Consider the following 18,428-nt stretch of genomic DNA (forward strand, 5'->3'; position numbering starts at 1 on the left):
CCATTAAGTAGCTATTAAACTGGTAATTAAAATTAATAATAAATATGCATATTAAGTAAGAAATTAGAGCTGATGGGCTCCTCTTGTTTCACCATCAAACTCCGCCACTGATGGCTAGGTAGCATGATTAGCGAGTAATAGCCATGATCTCCTTTTGCTAGGGAGGGCAGAGCCAATTGTATAACACTATCCCCTAGTTGTAACTTTCACTATTTTTCGATCTTAATATTAAAAAAAGATGCGCAAACATTTTGCATATTCAAGAAAAAAATAGCTATAAGAATTATGAAATTATTTGGTTAAACTGCAATCTGGGCTCTCCGACTTATGCCTCACGAGGCCCAAACTTAGCCCATACACGTGATCCCAACAGATGGTCCTTCTACCCTGAGAAAAACCCAGGGCGGAAATGGAAAGAAGGAATTCCTGGAAAGATGGCCCAAAGGCCTGCCCTGGTATCCTCTAAGCCCAATAGTTCGAGGAACAGGGAGAAATCAGAAATCTACACAGCGTTGTTCACCTAAATCTGCTGAATTTCCGGAATTCCCTTCCCGAAAAGTATCCGATCCACGTTCTACTGTACTATCGCAAACCCTACGGGTTGACAGGTCGCGCCGCTTTCCATTCGTCAGATCGTTTTGAGATGTTAGAACCAGGAACGGGATCAACAAAGCCAAATTCAGAGACAGTCTCCTGAGTCCGGACTGACTACATGCACTCGGTCATCTGGGAATCAAATATTCACATCAAGGATGACTAATTGGTCAAAAGTTCAAGGTACCTGAACCCTGAAGTACCATACGCTCTCCAAAACCGAACTATGTGCGCTATTATACTTAAAAAAAACAAATGACTTGCTGCAGGTTTACCAGCAGCTACCACCGTGAGGCGATGAACCAGAGGTTGAAGATAGCAGAAGCGGCCATGAGGAACCAGGACAAGAACGCCATCATGGCAGACAGCTGGTACCTCCCGCAGAAGCTCGGGGAGCAGTGGGATCCGTGGAACTGGAGGAGGAGGTCGATCACCGCGGCGCTCGAACACGCGGCGGCAAACGAGACGATCGACAGCGCCTGCGAGATTTGCACCCGAAACGGTTTAGGCCTTTAGTATTTCTTATATTTCTTAATGATTGACATACCGCGATGCAGAAGAAGACTGTAGAGGGCCTCGCATGGTTAGGGAGTAGTACGTACGCAGTCTCCTACCACGATGATGACCATGACGCCCGGCACGCGCAGAGGGCATCCCACCAACACGGAGTACACGTCGATCATGGCCAGCGTGCAGCTCCACGGGATGACCAGGCCCATGATTGTCACCAGGAAGCTGTGCAGCGTCAGAGAGGATTAGGATTTAGGACCGTTCAACGGTGAAAGACTAGGATCACATAGAACCACCAGATCACACGTTCGATCAACCTGACCTTCAACGCTCCTGTGACTGAATGAAAGTAGCGCAAAAACTAAAACAGATGGCATGGAAGCAGAAAAACACTCGTACCAGAAGGCGGTGTAGCTGAAGAACTCGACACCAACTGACATCAACAGCAGCGACGCCGACGAGAAGACCGCCTGGCCGACGCGGAGGCCGAGGCTCCCGGCGCTGCCGACGGCGCCCGCGCCAGCCCCCGACCTGTCTCCGTTATCCATTCCCGGACCGCCGAGTCCACGCCTCTCTCGCGCCGCCGGACGATCATCCCATTCCTACCTTACGCGCGCGCACGGCACACGCGACGCACACGCAGCCCTCTCCTCCCCGGGCGGTGGCGGCTCTCGCTTTTCACCACCTCGGCTCGTGGTGCAGCCGGGATGTTGGAAGGAATCTGACGGGAAAAAAGCAGGGGACGGGATCGAAAGCCCAGGGCTTTGCGATGGATGGAGACGGGGCACCCGGCAGCAATGAGGTGATTCTTCTTTTCTGGGAAATGCTTTCTTTTTGCTCGTCGTGGTTACTGCTTTTGACCTCGCGTCTCCCACTCATCCTTCCATCGCCTTCGCAGCTGCTAAGTTAAACTGGTGCAACTGTGCAGTAAATCACACTGCTCGACGCTGATCGCGACTGCTAAAGAACAGGTGGAAGCTCAAGCTGGACATGTCAAGTAAAAAAGGACGCGTAAGAACAATGTTCAGCAATCGCAATGGGTAGACACGTCGGTCGAATTATCTAACCAGTCGAGCACAACTGGAGCTACTGGAGAATTCGGTCGGTTATAGAATACTAGCAAATTGAGAAACATCACTGTGCACGATCCTCTCAGACAAAGAACGTCGCATCCCATCCCCTGTTGCAACTGGGCAGAGGATAGGAGCCGGGCGAGGAGGAATGTGCCGGCCACCTTGTGTGGTCCGACGGGTACGAGTGAATGGCAGGCAAAAGGCTGAACCAACGGACGCCAGGAAGCCAGGTGTAGACGACAATAAAGTGGATGACGGAACCAAAAAAGTTCGTCCACAAGTTGATCGCCCGCAGACCAAAACGTTGTTATGTTGTTTCACTATTTGTCACTACTTGGCATCATCATATTCAGAAATAAGAATAACACTGGATGATACAGTTGATATAAACATCCATCCTCAAACTTGCGATAACATAAACGATGCAGGTATTTACACGGGATAATATGGCCCACATCTCGATCTACATCAAGCCACGGCTAATGATTTTATTGGCGTTTATGTACTCGAACGAACCAAATGCTGACATCGAACTACAGCAAATGAGATAACAAAACTGTCCACCAACATGGCAACAGGTCCAACTGATCGACTCAATCACACATAACGCATCCCCTCCCGATGAGGCAATGACACAGGAAACATTTGCACAGGGACGAACGAGAATGGAGCTGGACAGCAGAGGTGAACACTGAGGCATTAGTGCCTACAGGACTCGCAGCACCGCGGCCCAGACAGGGTAGACGAAGAGGAGGAGGATGCCAATGGAGTTCGACACGCCATTGCCCTTCCTGAAGGCGTTCCTGAATCCACCTGACGCCTTGATGTGCTCTTGGAGCAGGTAGCATCCAATCGCAAGGCATATCAAGACACCAACGAGGTCACCCCTGAAGGTGTCTGCGAACAGGCTGGGGGCGACCACTGTGAGCAGGATGATGGAACCAGGAAGCTCTAACCAATCTGGAGCACAGGATGAAACAATGTTGAGAATCACTAAGCAAAAGGATGAACAGTAACTATTTTATGTTAATGGCAAAATTACAAAAGCTTAATAAATAAAAGGTAAATGTAACCGATATCTGGAAATTTGATAGAATGCGAAATAGACTGCAGATGTACCTGGGAAGTGGCGTGGAAAGAATAGATGCAGAATAACAGCAATAATCGCAATCCATTTCCCCACCTCTCCTCTGAAAATTCAAAGGTTTGATGATATAAGAAATTCTACTTTCATATTGTCTGTTACAGAATACAGATCAAGTGATCAAGAGAGAACATTTCTCTCCTGAAAGTGCTTTGAGCTATCATTACAGCAGACTTCACGTCAACATGTAACCAATATGGAAGTCCTACATTAATTGATTCACAATCAGAAATATAATTGAATTTGATTCACATCAACATGCAACCAAAATGGATCTCCTACATTAACTGATCCACAAAAACACAACTGAATTTGATACACTTCGTAACTGTCATTCTACGAGTGTAGAGTATGACAATATTGTAGTGGCAGTGCTTTGATCCTACAAATTTACTGTACATCAATCACATTCTGCTACCCATAGTACCCATAGTACATAAAACTATCATGGTAATTAACAATTGATTCATACAGTGCACAATGGATTGGTTAGTGAGATAGGGTTTATGTGCCTAATCACCTGATCAGAGAAAACAGCGCATTAGGCAGAGTGAAGAAAATGTAAGGAACCAAGAGAGCGCTCAACATGTTGGTCTTCCAATTTGTGCGGTCCAATATCAAGAGATACCTGTAGTGGAATAGAACAGAGTAGTCACCAATTAATTGTAGTGAGAACTATCTTAAGAAAAAAGAAAAAAATCTACTTAACCCCCTACTTTTCATATTTGGTCTACTTCACCCCAAACTATGAAACCATCTGTTTTACTCCCTGAACTTTCTAAAACCGTATATCTTACCCTCTGGCGGTTTTCAGCGGCGGTTTACTACAGTAACAATAGGTCTGCTACAGTAACGATGGGTTGCTGCAGTGCCGGTGGTTTTGAATTTCCTTTTTTTAATTTATTTTCGGTGAATTTTTGAAAAAACATAGTAAATTATAGAAAAATCATAAAATAAAAAATCTAATTTTATTGGACTCCACATGAGTAGATCTACACAGTGAATATATAATACGGTATGCTTTAGTACAATTCTTTTCCTAATCGCCGGGACAATAGCAAACCACTGTTACTGTAGCAACCGCCACTGAAACCGCCCAGGGGTAAAATAGACGGTTTTAGAAAGTTCAGGGGGTAAAACAGACGGTTTCATAGTTTGGGGGTGAAGTAGACCAAGTATGAAATATGGGGGGTTAAGTAGACTTTTTCCTTAACAAAAAAAATGTCCTACCGATGTCACTCAGGTGAAAATAGCGTATAAATTCATTCCAACCTGGTACTTTATAAAACTGGAAATGCTTTTTTTTTACAAGATGTCCCATTTACAACACAGTAATGCAGGTCCCAATGAATTCGAGTAATATTAAAACTCCGTCCAGCAATTTCAGCACCTTTTCTATGGCTTATGAGTTATGACTATACTAGCCAGACTAACAATTGATTCATGCTATTTCTTGATTCAGTATAGTAAAGAGTCTCCATCCAACGCATGCTATTTGTCGCACAATTGTGTTTCCATGACGTCGGAAAACATCATCATTTGGAATGTGCGCGGCCTTAATGGCAAAGCGCATCGCGACTCCGTTAGGGAGTTCCTTGTGCAGGAGCGCGTCTCTCTTATATGCTTACAGGAGACGAAGCTCCAGAACCTCTGTACTCACCATGCTAATGAAATGCTAGGCACGATGTTTGATTGTGTGCCTCCGTGCGTCTGGATCGGCTGGCGGCATTTTGGTCGCCTGGCACAAAGAATGGTGGGAGACGTCTGCCATCTCTGTGCGTCGCTTCTCCCTAACCGCCTGGGTGAGGCAGCTGGGCGGTGTTGCTGCGCCTTGGTGGATCACCATCGTCACAGCTCGAGCCTGACAAAGTCGCCTTCCTCGCCGAGTTGGCAACTGTCAGATCGGCTTGCGATGGGCGTTGGCTTGTAGGCGGGGACTTCAATATGATCTTCAAAGCCAATGACAAGATCAACGGCCGTCTCGAGGGAGCTTTTGCCGCTTATTGCTTGATGTAGTCGCTTACTTTGGTTTTCTCTACTTTTTTCCCCTGCTTTTCCTCCCTGGTTTGTTCCCCGGCAGTAATTCCCTACTACCGTGTTGTTTTGTAATTGCAAACTCTACTCCCTCTTAATGAAAAATGTGCCTCATGGCACGGTCGAGAAAAAAAGTATAGTAAAGTGTACTTATAAACACTGACAATTGCACGTGAAGCTAATTAGGTTGTACAAGTCATACCAACATCTTAACAGCGTCCAGGAATTTCGCAAGAACAATAAGATCATAACCACCTGCTTATGTTCAGACTTCAAAAACACATAAACTAGTGGACCTGAGTAGTGAGTAACCACACCCTAAGCGTCAGATGGACTTGGCTCCCGTAATTAACTAACGCGCAATCCGCTAGCTAGCGATGTTAACTTCAAATCCAAGTTCCTCGCGACTCAGGAGCCAGGTCCATCTGCATATGCAGGGTACCTGAGACTGAGAGTAAAAGCGCGATCCCCATGTGGCCCCAATTTTCTCTAAATCCTCCCAGTAAAGGGCGATCGCTTATGATACGAATTCGACAATAATATAGCAAATTGCCAATGGACCCCATCGAATCGCGAATCATGAGACCACAACCCGAAAAAATGGGATCACGGATCCCCTTTCTTAGAGGAATCTACAGAGAAACGGGCCAGGAGCGGAAACACTCACACTGCGGCGAAGAAGGCCAGCCACTTAAGGAAGGAAGTGCCGAACCCCAGCCCGCCGCCGAGGACGAACGCGTGGTTGGCGAGCTTCCGCGCAGCGACGCCGAGCTCCCGCAGGTCCGCGTCGATCAGCGCCTGCTGCGCCGCCGCCGCGTCGCCGCCCTCCGGCCCCGTCTTCATCACCAGATACGACGCGAACCCCTCCCCCATCACCTTCCCCTTCGCCTTCGCCGATCACCACCCACCAAATCGCCGGCTCAACACAATCGCTATTCGCACACTGGATCGGTCCGCGCACGCCGGCTGCATTTGAACGAGCGTTTGATGTGCGGGATCTGGTTGGTGTGGATATGCACGGCTAGCTGAACTGGCGGGGCCGCTGGATTCGGACGGTTCCAGACCAGTAAGGCAATACGTAATGGATACGTGGAATGCTCACGACCAGGAGGCCTTGTATTATTTTTTTTTGCATGCATCTGTGTTAGTTTTGACTCTTGATTTTTGGCTGCCTATAATTGGTGACCAGGCACTCCACATTGCCTACACTGCTACACGTTGCTGTGCAATGTAAGCATCATTTTGAGCAAGTACGTGACCGACTTGATTGGATAATCAAGAAATCATAGTCGATATGGATTCGTACATACCAATACCGGCTTTACGTGATACTGACAAGGACCATATAGCTTAGGAAAACTTGCAAAGCAGTTGATACGTGGCCAATGATTTAACTAGTTGGCTAAAAGCATATTCAACCGTCTTTCTTAAATTCACTATCTAAATTATCATTTTAGGAGTTATTTAATAAGAAAAAACTATTTATATTTTTTTATCATTTCTATATTTTGTGCGTACTCTAGACAGCTAATCCAGTTCTCCATCTTTTAGCTATCAAAAACTCCGGAATAGAAGATAACAATATTTGGACATCTAATTAAAGAACCTGTTGGGGGATATTTTTTTACCAAAATCTTTATTTATATCTATAAGATATAGAGAGGACCTTGAAGTTGCGCAAACAATTCATTCAAGGCTTCGTTATAAAATTAGTCTACCTATTAACCCCGGTTGGCTAGATTAGGGTTACAAAATTATCTAGCTAACAATTAACCTTATGCATCGAAGCAACCCCTGTTGGCTTCAATACAGACACGCATCCGCTTTCTAGTGATTGTGTCCTTGATTCATTGATGTAAGATCTGATGACTCCCCACAATTATTTTAGCGCCTACGGCAGACAGCAGCGGGGACGTGTCGGCAGAGGTCCTCACTCTGCAATCTCATTTGACTCCAATCCAAAATTTGAGAACACGTGGAATAGATTTTAATACAAATTAAATTTGAATTTGGATTGGAGGTATACATAAGTGGGTTTCATGTCCATACTAATCCAATAATCTGGGTTTAATTTTGTGCATATCTGATGTAAGCTATAAAACCAGTAAAATTCGACTGATTTAGATCAACCACAATTTTTATAAAGATTATCAGATATTTAAAGTAGGATATATGATAATTTCTTAACCTAGACTAAAAGCAATAGACTTTAGGATAAAAAAGCTTAATAGGCGACTGCTCTTATTTTGTGACATGTTTTGTTTTATGGGTTAAATTTAAATTCAGGCTCGCAAAAAAAATTAAATTCAGAACTTGTGTTATTACTTATTGTCTAATAATTTGTTATTTGTGAGTGTGCATATTGTTTAAGTGTTTGTGTCTATGCCAGTCAGCATGAAATGCAATGCAATTTCAAAAGAAAAACATGAATTGTAATGCAAGATTATTGATCATGGGCTTTTACTAATTCTTGACAAACACATATAGTTCTCTATATATGCGTATATTATTCAACTGTCTAAATCTACAGCCCATCAGATTCTGTTCGATATGTGTATACCACTTTTAAGATCTGAAAATTTTCACATTTTCATATATGTGTGTGTGCGTTATCAAATACGCTATAACTCTGGAAAAGGAAAAAGGATTAGAATATGAAAAAAAAGAATATAGAGTATAAAAGACATTATCTACTTTGACATGATCCAATTTCATCTCTAATCGTCACGTAGGCATGGCCACATGGCCAAGAAGGGTCGACGTGGGCAGTCAGGGCACGTGACGGTTTTCTTATGGTTTATATAGTGATTTGTATTTGCTTTAAACATAGGACTCTTTATACACTCACTCTATACACAGATACAAACACACATTCTACCACTATAAATACATTTGAAAGAATAATCTAACAGCCACTCCAAGAAAACCTTTATCTGTATTGATAGATCGTGGGGGTTGAGAAGAGAATGTTGCTCTAGACCCCTGAAACGACGGAGCCTCTCACTGGGTATGTAATATATAGTGCTAGTGTTTTGTATATATTCCAAAAGCCCCATGACTTAAAGATAGTAGCCGAGCATCGATATATATCATCAATTGACGCTACATAAGCCATGTCGTGTGAAGCAAGTCAATACTCATCACCTTTCGAAGACTCCGGCTGCACCATGACTCGGTGATAAACCTAACCCCAAACATTTGATCCCATGAGGCATGACTCCATGCAAAGAGAGCGACTTAGGACCCTAGTCCACGAGGTTGAAAAAAACATAGGGTAGGTTCCATTCCCCACTGTCGGGTACCATAAAACGGGGTACCCCGGGCGTATATCGAAAGAACCATTTCAACCCCATAAAAAACAAAGCCAGAAGATAAGCCGTTGGTTAACCACCGGCCCCGTCCGAGCCCACCGGCTCTCCGCCTCGCGCGAGGCCTCTCACGGGAGGCCTCGACGACGAACCCATTCTCCGTCTCGCCCGAGGCCATGCGCGTACAGCCTCGAACGAGACAGCGATTCTCCGTATCGCTCGAGGCCGGCTCGGCAATAACCCGTCGCTCTCGCCTCGACCAGTCTTCCCGACAGAGCGTCACGTCCCATTAATGCGTCAACCACTCCCGCAATCTCAGCCGGACGATGGCTCGACACCGCAGAGTGACCGACGGGACAAGGAGTGGCATCAACGCCATACCAACTAGGACAGGGCGCGGCTGGGATTACCGGCACTGTGCTCTGGTGCTATGCCCACGATCAGCGCCTGCACTACACTGTGCCACGTAACCCCCGCCCCGAAGACAACGCGGCATGGGGAGTCTAGTCCGGGTCACCATAGCCTCAGAATCAGCGTATGAGACCAACTGTTCCCTCCTAGCCTCGGCAATCTACATCAGAGTCTCAGCAACCTTGGGATTCACATCTGTCGAGACCACCATGACGGTTCAGCCTCGGCACCAACTGAGCCTCGGCTTCTCGCGCAGTCAACACACAGTGACCCGCACGCCGACCGCCACGCCCGCTTCGAGGTAACCCTGGAGCTCCCACGACGCACAGGATCAGATGTGACCGGTGCGTCGCCCCAGTACTTCAAGGACGGACCACTCCGTCGCCCACGCCACCACAGGAACAGGCTACAGGGCTTGGACACGCCGCCTCCATTCGCACGACGCTGTGTAGTTAGCGCATGTATTACCCTTGTCCCCCTTCAACTATAAAAGGGATGGACCTGGGCCGTTTCTAGGGCGCGGGCAATTAGACCTAGGCTCACGCACGAACTCACGCACAAACGCATGGACGAACATCCGAGCTCTCCCACGGCTTAAGATCAACATCTTAAGCAATCTACGCCGCACCACGAAGAGACCTGGGACTAGCTCCCTCTCTCACCCAGCTTGTAACCCCCTACTACAAGCACTTCGGTGCAAGGAATACAAGATCGATCTCTCAGACTGGATGTAGGACACCGATTGCCTAAACCAGTATAAACCTTGTGTCTCTTTGCATCACCATCCGGGATTGGGAACACGCAGTACAAATTTACTAGTTGGTTGAGGACCCGTCGGTTCGAAACACCGACACCCATATTGTAGTTTTTAAATTTGAAATTGATAATCAATTCCACTCTTTAGGGACAGATCACACAGTTGTACATGAGCTAATCAAAATTGTGGTTTTTATGAATTACCTAACAAATTGTTGTTCATTGGTCTAAACACTAATCCTTGGTTAGTACTCTATACCAAATCGTATTAGTCATTACAAATTACAACCATGAGTGCTTATTATACTAAAGGGTCTCAAGTTTTAATCTTACTTTGGTCCCCGAAAAACTTAGGGCAGGTGTTGTTGATGGGACTGTAATTTTTTATTAAAAATCACTCCAATAATTTCCTCAACTAGATCTCTAAATATTCCCGCCCTCTATTTCTGATTTCTCGTTCGGCAAAGAAAGATAGAGAGCAAAACTTCACCGAAGTGTTGAACATTCAAACAAGATATAGGGAAGTTGTTGGTGAGTAGAGAGACATAGGGAGCAATTTTACTAATATGGATCTCTAAACGAGGATCCAGAGAGTGGATTCTAGAAAACAAATGGAGATACTCTAACATATCATATAATATTGAAACAACACAAATGATGTCACGTTATCGATGGCTACATCGCCTATATTACTGTTCTTGGTTAATAGGGTGCGACGTCAACAATTTTTATAGAATTGCATAGAACTAAAGAAGAAGAGATGACGAACTGAGTTAATTATTAAACCTCCTAAGCATGTTTCTAGAACTTAATGCATCATAGGACTAAATTCAAAAGGTGCATATGAAACATACAAGATGAACTATAAATCAGATTTTATTTATGGATGTGACATCCTTGGAAAAAAACAAAATGAAATGGTTAGTAAGATTGGCCTAATCGCCTATTTGACCTATGATCAGTTCAAATAGCACTTACCGTGAACATAAGTATACTAGTATGAATCTACCAAGCACCTGAACCACTTTCAGCCTGGGTGTGTCCAGTGCCATCATGAACTCCAGATACCCTACACCGTCTCGCCGGCAATCCATATTGAATCGGAAATTCAGAGCATGATTTTAGAAAAAATATTAAAATTACTTTATATTTTTTAGATAAAAAATCCTACGAATTTTATAATTAAATCAAATTTTAATATTTTTAGTTTCCTATTTTTCAAAGAGTATTTGTATTTAAAAACTAATTTTCTATATCTTGTTTTATTAAGTTTATTTAATTGACCTCTTTGAACTATCAATTGAGGTCAAAATCAAATACAAACATCGGATGGACTTCATATATCAGCCCAAATAGAGCGGGGCGATGCGAAACCTTTTCTCCCAGGCCCAGTCCAATTACCGAACTGCGGCTGCGGCTTCTTCTACCCAGCTCGGATATCTTTGTCGCGTCCTCTGATATCAGCGCGCTCCCGTCTCCACCTCCACCTCACGCCACGGCCAAACATGCTGATTTCTCCGAGACTTGCAGCACCGGCCGCCTCTTGGACCTCCCCTTCCTCCACTCTCAGCACCACCACGCCCACACGTCCAGGGATCCGCGGTCGGAGACGAAGCGGTTTCCACACACCGGCCGACACGGCTTCCCGTCACCACCGCGACCGTAGCCGCCTGGCGCTCCGCTTCGCATACCGCGTACCCTCCGCCTCTGTCACGAGTACCAGCTCACCGGAGCCCATCGATTCCCGATTCGACAGCGAAGAGCTCGGTCTGCTGTGCCGAGAACCCAACCCAGAGGCCGCCGTTAGCTTGCTCGACCAATTGCTCCAACGAGGCAGCGCCGAACAACTCGAGCCGGAGGAGCAGGCCGCGCTCCTCCAGGCCTGCGCCGACACGCGGTCGCTGGCCTCGCTCAGGCGCGCCCACCGCCTGCTCTCGTCCAGGCTGAGCTCCTCGATCCCCGCACCCGTCCTGCACAGGATCGCCACGCTGTACCTCAAGCTCGGCGCCCGCAGCGACGCGCGGCGAGCCCTCGAGGAGCGGCCGAGGCGGCGGTCTCCGGCGAAGGAGGAGGACGCGGCGGTCCAGGCCAAGCGGCGGGAGGCGTACGCGAAGGTGCGGGAGCTCCACGCGCAGATCCGCGCGGCGGGGTACGTGCCGGACATGCGCCACGTGCTCCACGACATCGACGAGGACGCCAAGGCCCGCGCGCTCATGTACCACAGCGAGCGCCTGGCCATCGCGTTCGGGCTGGTGAGCACGCCGCCGGGGACGCAGCTCCGGGTCATGAAGAATCTCCGCATCTGCGGGGACTGCCACAACGCCGTCAAGCTCATCGCCAAGGTCACCGTCCGCGAGATCGTCGTCAGGGACAACAAGCGCTTCCACCATTTCAAGGACGGCGCCTGCTCCTGCGGAGACTACTGGTGAGGAAGCCTTCTCAGCAGCTACCACAATTGATCACACGCAGGTTGAGTTCTTCATAACAAGTTTGTAAATTTGTGACACTTTGTTAATGGCGAGAGAAGGATGAAAGAATTGGTTTAGCCAACTTGTAGTTTGATGTGTTGGCCAGCAAGATGACTGACTTCCAAGTACAATTTGTGCGCTGCTAATACGCAATTCATGAAAAAGGACACAATGCCGCGCAGGGAAAACTCTGAAAGAATCAAGAGAACAGAACAATGAACTCGAAGCTAGGATGTGCAATGGCTAAGAACTCAGGGGCTCTGCTCAATGCGTGGCCGGCGAGTCCGTGCCACCACCGTCCGCTGCTGCGACTGGCAGACCTGCGCCGGGAACTTGCACCCGAACCGCTTCGTCACTATCGCGCCCCACCTCCCATCCGCCGGCACGGACGGCGCTCCCCTATCCACCGGCGCCCCACCTCGCCGGTCCATCTTGTCGATGGCTTTCCTCATGCTCGTGCACTCGCGTTCGAGCTCCTGCACGCGGTTCCGCATGCTGTCCATGTCGAGCCGCAGCATCTGGTTGCCCCGTGCCGCCACGCGCCATGTCCCACCACCATCGCTCTCACCGCCTTCCTCCCCTGACCCGGCTGCGCTGCCTTCGTTCGCCATGATGGTCCGCGCGATGGCCCGGCGTAGCTGGAGCTGCTCGAAGAAGAGCACCTGCACGACCGTCCGCAGCGGCAGCCGTTCGTTCTGCGCCGCGTGTGTGCAGGCCTCCAGCGTCAGCTTGCGCCCGTCCACGACGCCGCTCACCTTCTCCTTCTCTTCTTCACTCAGACCCGGATGAGCCTGCAGAGAGAACAGCCAAAACAAGCACTTCATCATTCATCAGCACCGGCATTGTTTCACAAGCTTGCAGACAAGAAGATCACAAGAACGCGCTGCTCCCTCACCTTGAGGTAGATGTCGACAGCTCGGTAAAGGCCATCGTCGTACACGCGGGCACCGTCCGGCAACGCCCAGGCGAGGTCGCAGAATTTGTCCGGCTTCAGGTTGGCATCTGTCGCGATCTCCCCCAAGTAGGCATCCACCAACCTCCCCACGGCCAGCATGGCTCGTCGGCTAGCCTCTCTGCCTGGGGTCTCCGCCTCGCTACCTTCCTCTTCATTGCCCTCGTCAGCGACGTCGCGGCCTTCCAGGAAATACCGCACGATGCGCTCGACGCAGTCCACGTCGTAGAGCGTCTCCACGAGGTACGAGTAGCTCGGGATGAGCAGGTCGTCGACGGCCGCGTCGGGCAGCCGCGCGGCGATGCGCCGCTCAAGCATGTCCCGTGACGCCTCTGACGCGTGGAGAATGTTCGCCGTACGCAGGAGACCGAAGAGGACGCGCGCCGTGGTGGCGCCCACGACCGTGCCGGTGTGGGCACTGCTCTTGATGGTTTCCTCGGGGAGGTTGGCAATGACGGTCTCGAGAAGCGCCTTCTGCTCTCCATCTGACGAAGGCGGCGCAACGGCGCCGCCCCCACCGCCGCCGACATGCCTGCTAGTGCGCGACAGCCCTGGGATGGACCGCTTGGCGTACGCAATGAGAGCCCCCTCAATAACCTCAGGGCCGACGCCGTGCTCCTTCATGGCGGCAATGACACGGGTGAACGTGGCCAAGGACAGGCCAGCGAGGTCGTCGAACCAGGTGGCCCCGGCGGCGGCGCCGGTCTTGCGGCGCTGGCGGTCGCCGGCCCTGGCGTCGTCGGCGATGGGCCAGCCGAAGAGCGCCGTGGGCGTGGACGCGGCGGCCTTGGCGGCGACGGCGTCCACGCAGCGCGACACGAGGCCGAGGTCGTCGGCGAGGGGGAGGAGGCCCTCGCAGGACTTGAGGGTGCGGATGGCGTCCCTGGGGTTCCTCAGGACGGTCTGCGATATGAACCGGTCGGCGCGGGAGACGAGGTTGTCTTCCGAGTGGTCGTCGGACATGCCGAGGCGCTCGGCGGCGCACCGCAGCGGCGCCGCTGTGGCCGGCGTGAGGTCGAGCTTGACGCCGTAGCAGAACTTGGCGGCCAGCTCGAACGCCTCCGCGCCGCCGGGGAACTCCGGGAGCCGGATGCGGTGCACGTCCGCCTCCTCGTCCTCCTCCAGCACCACGTCCAGTTCCTCCTCCCTGATCTCCCCCGCATCCTCTTCTTCCTCTGCCCCTCTGCCCCTCCGGCTGGCCTCGCGTGACTCCTTGTTCGTGATGAGGTCGTGAAGCTTCTTGCTCCTCGACATTAACGGGAACTGCACGAAAGGCACCGGATTCAGCAAACTTTTGGGATCACATCAAAAGAGTGCCGAATTTTCCCCACTACTGACAGCTCGAGACTATGAAATGGGCCGCCCCAGCCAACTCGCGACAGAGACATTGACAAGATTAGCATATGGAGATGGAACAGAGATTGAGATGCTCATTTTTTTAGAATCGATTGAAGGACTGGAGGCAAGATTCACCAACCTTGTGGAGATGGAAGGTCATGTCACCCACCTCGATCACTACATCGCTGGGCAATCCTGTGGTGCAGAACCTGACGGGCACAAACGCGCAGATCAGAGATCACACAACAATAATTCACCACACAGGCAAAAGAACACGAGAGCAATTGCTTTGCTTGCCATGCTTGGCCTTTGGAGCTGGCCGCCACCGCCGGCGGCGGCGGCTGCGGCTGCTCCCGAGCCATCTCCCGTGTGTTCTTCCTCCTCCCCTGCATCGTCGAACGATCCTCTCAGGAACCGCACCAGGCTAGGCATTTCTTGGAAGGAACAGCTGGACCGTGGGATTCAGGGAAGGGGAAGCTCGCTTCACTCGCAATAATGGTGTCCGTACCTATCTATCCCGGTGTTTTGTTTAGGTGGGGAGGAGTAAAGGATTCCCAAGTGGGGGAAGACGAAGACAAGATGGCGTTTTTGGTTTTTTGATTGAACGCTGTTGCGCTTGCCTCAAAAGCACGTATCCTCCATCACCATCAGCCCTTTGTTTATCCCAGCCGTCCGTCCGTACTCGCTTTTCCCCTTGTTTAACTGACCACTGGTTTAGGGGGTGTTTGGTTCTTTAGTCGCTCCTAAAATTCCAAGTCACATCGAATATTTAGATACTAATAAGAAATATTAAATATAGATTAATTATAAAACTAATTTCATAGATGAAGACTAATTTGCGAGATGAATTTTTTAAGCCTAATTAATTAGTCATTAGCACATGTTACTGTAGCACCACGTTGTTAAATCATGGACTAATTAGGCTTAAAAGATTCGTCTTGCAAATTAGTCGTAAGTTGTGCAATTAGTCTATATTTAATGCTCCATGCATGTGTCCAAACATTCGATTTGACAGGAATTCTAGGAGGTACTGTAGAAATCAAACAGGCCTTAATTAGTACCGTCCCCCCTCCCTAGTCCGTAAGACCGTCTCTAATGATCCTGTCATGGACGGCTATAAATCTGCGCCCTGTTCGTTTGGGCTGGTTTGGCTTATAAGCCATGACTGAAAGTACTGTTAGCTGGTTTAAGTGTGAGAGAAAAATACTATTCGTTTACTGATAAGTCAGATACGAACAAGCCAACAGACCGGTGGCAGTGGTTGCTCCTGGACCAATTCACGCGTTTGGTGTGCCCTGACCTGGCCGAATCCATGAAATTGTTCCAAACGTCTCATGCAGCGCAAATCTTCGGATTCAAAACAGCTGGTCTCACCACTTGGGCAGAAAGCACCACTACCTCGTTGCAGTGACAACATCGGAGTATTAAAAAGATTCGGACACTGTCTCGATAGAGTGAACACAAAAGTGTCACTATTTTAACTACTAAGCTCGCCGCGAGTCAGGTCAGTTAAGTACTAACAACGAGAAGAATGAAGGAATCTCGTGGTAAAAACTGTTCTTTCCCTTATATCCACGGGACACGACCCATTTTTTTCTAACTTCTTGAAACCAGCATCCATACCATATGATCCAGGCTTCCTTTTTGGTCAGCTCAAGGCCATGCTTTGCTCTCAAAGTTAAAAAAAAAAAACTTTGAACTCCCGCGGCCGCTGCCCGCTTCTGCCTGTGCTGTGCCTGCAGATGGAAATAATAAATGAGGAGGCGTGATGCGGTCATGAATGCCGGAGGTGGCGCCGTGCCGCCACTGTGACTCTCGCTGCCTTTCATGGTGCCGACTGCCGCCGTGCATGAGGAACCATGCATGTTTGTTTGCAGGAAGAGATCACAACTGCACAAGGCAGCAGCTCTGGAAGGTGAGCCTCAGATCTCCGTCTCTCGCCTGAAAAAAGACGGGGCCTCTGTGCGGCCACCAAGCAGGCACTCGTGCCGGCGGACGATCATGGATTACTATTGTTGACTGGTTTGATACGAGAAAAAAATACTATTCTAGCTGGAAATTTACAATCGTTTATGACCCAGCGAACAGGCTGAGTGGTGGCGATGGCATGCATGTCAGTGTAGTGCGTGGGCGTCCCCTGCGGCCCCTGGACATGGGCCTGGCCGTGCCATGGCGTGTCCACAGGACAGTAGGACGCTCACAAACACAAGGCACGAGCACAAAGGGCAATGGCTTCAAAAGGCTGGGGGATCACCGCGGCACTACGACAACCTTGGCTTTGGCTGCTAGTCTGCTACTGCCAAGTGCCAACAGTTCTTCAGGGATCAGGGGTGGACGGGTGGTGTTTAACTGTGCAGGGGCGGCAGGCCTTTCGCCATGACACGAACCACCAGATTTGGAGTACGTCGTTCTGGCTGGACCTTGCCCAGCTTTCATTCGTCTGTTGTTTTGTACTTGTACAGGCATTGGTCGCAGTCGTAGAACTTGTGGTTCATTCATCTCATCAGAGGTTACAGAAATCCAAGGGGAATCTATGCCTCGTTTTAACCGGACGCAAAAGCACACGAGAGGCTTTCAGAAAAGCCTACGGGCGTGGCTTGCTTCAGCTTTCTCAAAAGTTTTCAAAGCGTTGGAGTACGCGAGAAAGGCTAAAGGCCAAGGCTCAATACGAACAAAATCTCACCAGCATTGTTTTTCTCTATCCAAAACCCAAATGCTTGTAGCCTTGTACTGCTACCTTATGAGCATTGCTGATGGCTTCAAGCATGTTCTGTCTGAATGACGGTGACGGTGAGCCGGGTCATCTTCAGGACAGAATAGTCCATGTCATCATGAGCTATAATGCTTCAGTTTGTTTTTTCAGCGAAGCGAACGGGGTAGATCTCTACCTTTCGTTCGTGTTCCATCACCCAAAAAAAAAAAAAACTTCAGCGTAGGTCCAATCTTATCTTCCTTGAAAACGGGTAAGCAATGAGGCATTAGCGATGGCAGTTGCGGCGGCTTTCAATGAAGATGCTGGAAATCTTGGCGACGCAGGGATATGGGGCACCAGCAGTACCTAGTGGTGCACCAGCTTTGCCAAACATTTGTGGGTCATTTCATGCGTCAGTGTGCATGCTCTTAGAATTTATATGGATAGTTCCCGTTAATCAATACAAAGAAATTCCAATAAATCTTAAAGGCCTAATACTTGTGTTTTCTAATAGGCTTTAATGTTTAAGCTTATGAGTAGAGGTGGAGGGTACCACATCAATTAGTACTATATTGCTAGTTGATGTGGAGGTAGGGGTTCTCATCCCTATATATATATATATATATATATATATATATATATATATATGTATGTATGTATGTATGTATGTATGTATGTATGTACCCTCCTGAGAAAAGACACACAAAAAACTATTATTGAGAGTTCTAGTTTGGAAAATCCAAAGTTAGTAAATTAGTATTTTTCTCTTCTCGCTGCTGCGCCGCCGCCGTAGTCTCTCCGTCCCGGCGTCTGCGTGCACCGATGTTCGGGAGAGCAGGTCTTCGGAACCCTCATCCTTGTGATCCTGCACCGGGAGAGGACGAAGGTTTTTGGGAAGGGAAGCGCTCGTGACCAATCTATTATTGTCGTTCGTCTACTGTATTGATCATGATGATCTTAGCTATGTTACTAGCTATATTGCTATTAATGCTGCTTGATTTAACTAGTATATTAGAGATCTGCATGCTAATTTATGAGATTGTCATGATTTGTATTCTGCTATTAATCTGAAAATTAATCACGAAATTGCCTAATTATTCAACACATGCATGTCATGGTACAACTCGAGTAATATATAATCTTTGCAT

General features: G+C 48.6%; 4 protein-coding genes across 4 annotated transcripts; 1 reads left to right on the forward strand and 3 right to left on the reverse strand.

Moving 5' to 3' along the window:
- Nucleotides 1–661: 661 nt before the first annotated feature.
- On the reverse strand, nt 662–2,042 carry LOC136517297 (CASP-like protein 5C1). Its single transcript, XM_066510846.1, has 3 exons — nt 1,504–2,042; nt 1,197–1,329; nt 662–1,073 (listed from the first exon to the last, which is right to left on the reverse strand). The coding sequence occupies exons 1-3, from the start codon at nt 1,650–1,652 to the stop codon at nt 876–878; spliced, it is 480 nt and encodes a 159-aa protein (XP_066366943.1). The 5' UTR covers nt 1,653–2,042; the 3' UTR covers nt 662–875.
- A 483-nt stretch (nt 2,043–2,525) lies between these two features.
- LOC136517289 (cold-regulated 413 plasma membrane protein 1-like) lies at nt 2,526–6,380 on the reverse strand. Its single transcript, XM_066510833.1, has 4 exons — nt 6,023–6,380; nt 3,842–3,949; nt 3,297–3,367; nt 2,526–3,137 (listed from the first exon to the last, which is right to left on the reverse strand). The coding sequence occupies exons 1-4, from the start codon at nt 6,226–6,228 to the stop codon at nt 2,884–2,886; spliced, it is 639 nt and encodes a 212-aa protein (XP_066366930.1). The 5' UTR covers nt 6,229–6,380; the 3' UTR covers nt 2,526–2,883.
- A 4,847-nt stretch (nt 6,381–11,227) lies between these two features.
- LOC136537961 (pentatricopeptide repeat-containing protein At4g14050, mitochondrial-like) lies at nt 11,228–12,514 on the forward strand. Its single transcript, XM_066529939.1, has 2 exons — nt 11,228–12,299; nt 12,388–12,514. Exon 1 carries the CDS (start codon nt 11,336–11,338, stop codon nt 12,257–12,259), a length of 924 nt encoding a protein of 307 aa, XP_066386036.1. The 5' UTR covers nt 11,228–11,335; the 3' UTR covers nt 12,260–12,299; nt 12,388–12,514.
- Nucleotides 12,515–12,536: 22 nt separating this feature from the next.
- On the reverse strand, nt 12,537–15,009 carry LOC136537960 (BTB/POZ domain-containing protein At3g50840-like). The gene is made up of 4 exons (XM_066529938.1): nt 14,886–15,009; nt 14,728–14,797; nt 13,194–14,513; nt 12,537–13,089 (listed from the first exon to the last, which is right to left on the reverse strand). Exons 1-4 carry the CDS (start codon nt 14,978–14,980, stop codon nt 12,550–12,552), a joined length of 2,025 nt encoding a protein of 674 aa, XP_066386035.1. The 5' UTR covers nt 14,981–15,009; the 3' UTR covers nt 12,537–12,549.
- Nucleotides 15,010–18,428: the final 3,419 nt, after the last annotated feature.

The sequence above is a fragment of the Miscanthus floridulus genome, chromosome 2, assembly GCF_019320115.1.
Source record: "Miscanthus floridulus cultivar M001 chromosome 2, ASM1932011v1, whole genome shotgun sequence".
In the NCBI taxonomy this organism is placed as follows: domain Eukaryota; kingdom Viridiplantae; phylum Streptophyta; class Magnoliopsida; order Poales; family Poaceae; genus Miscanthus; species Miscanthus floridulus.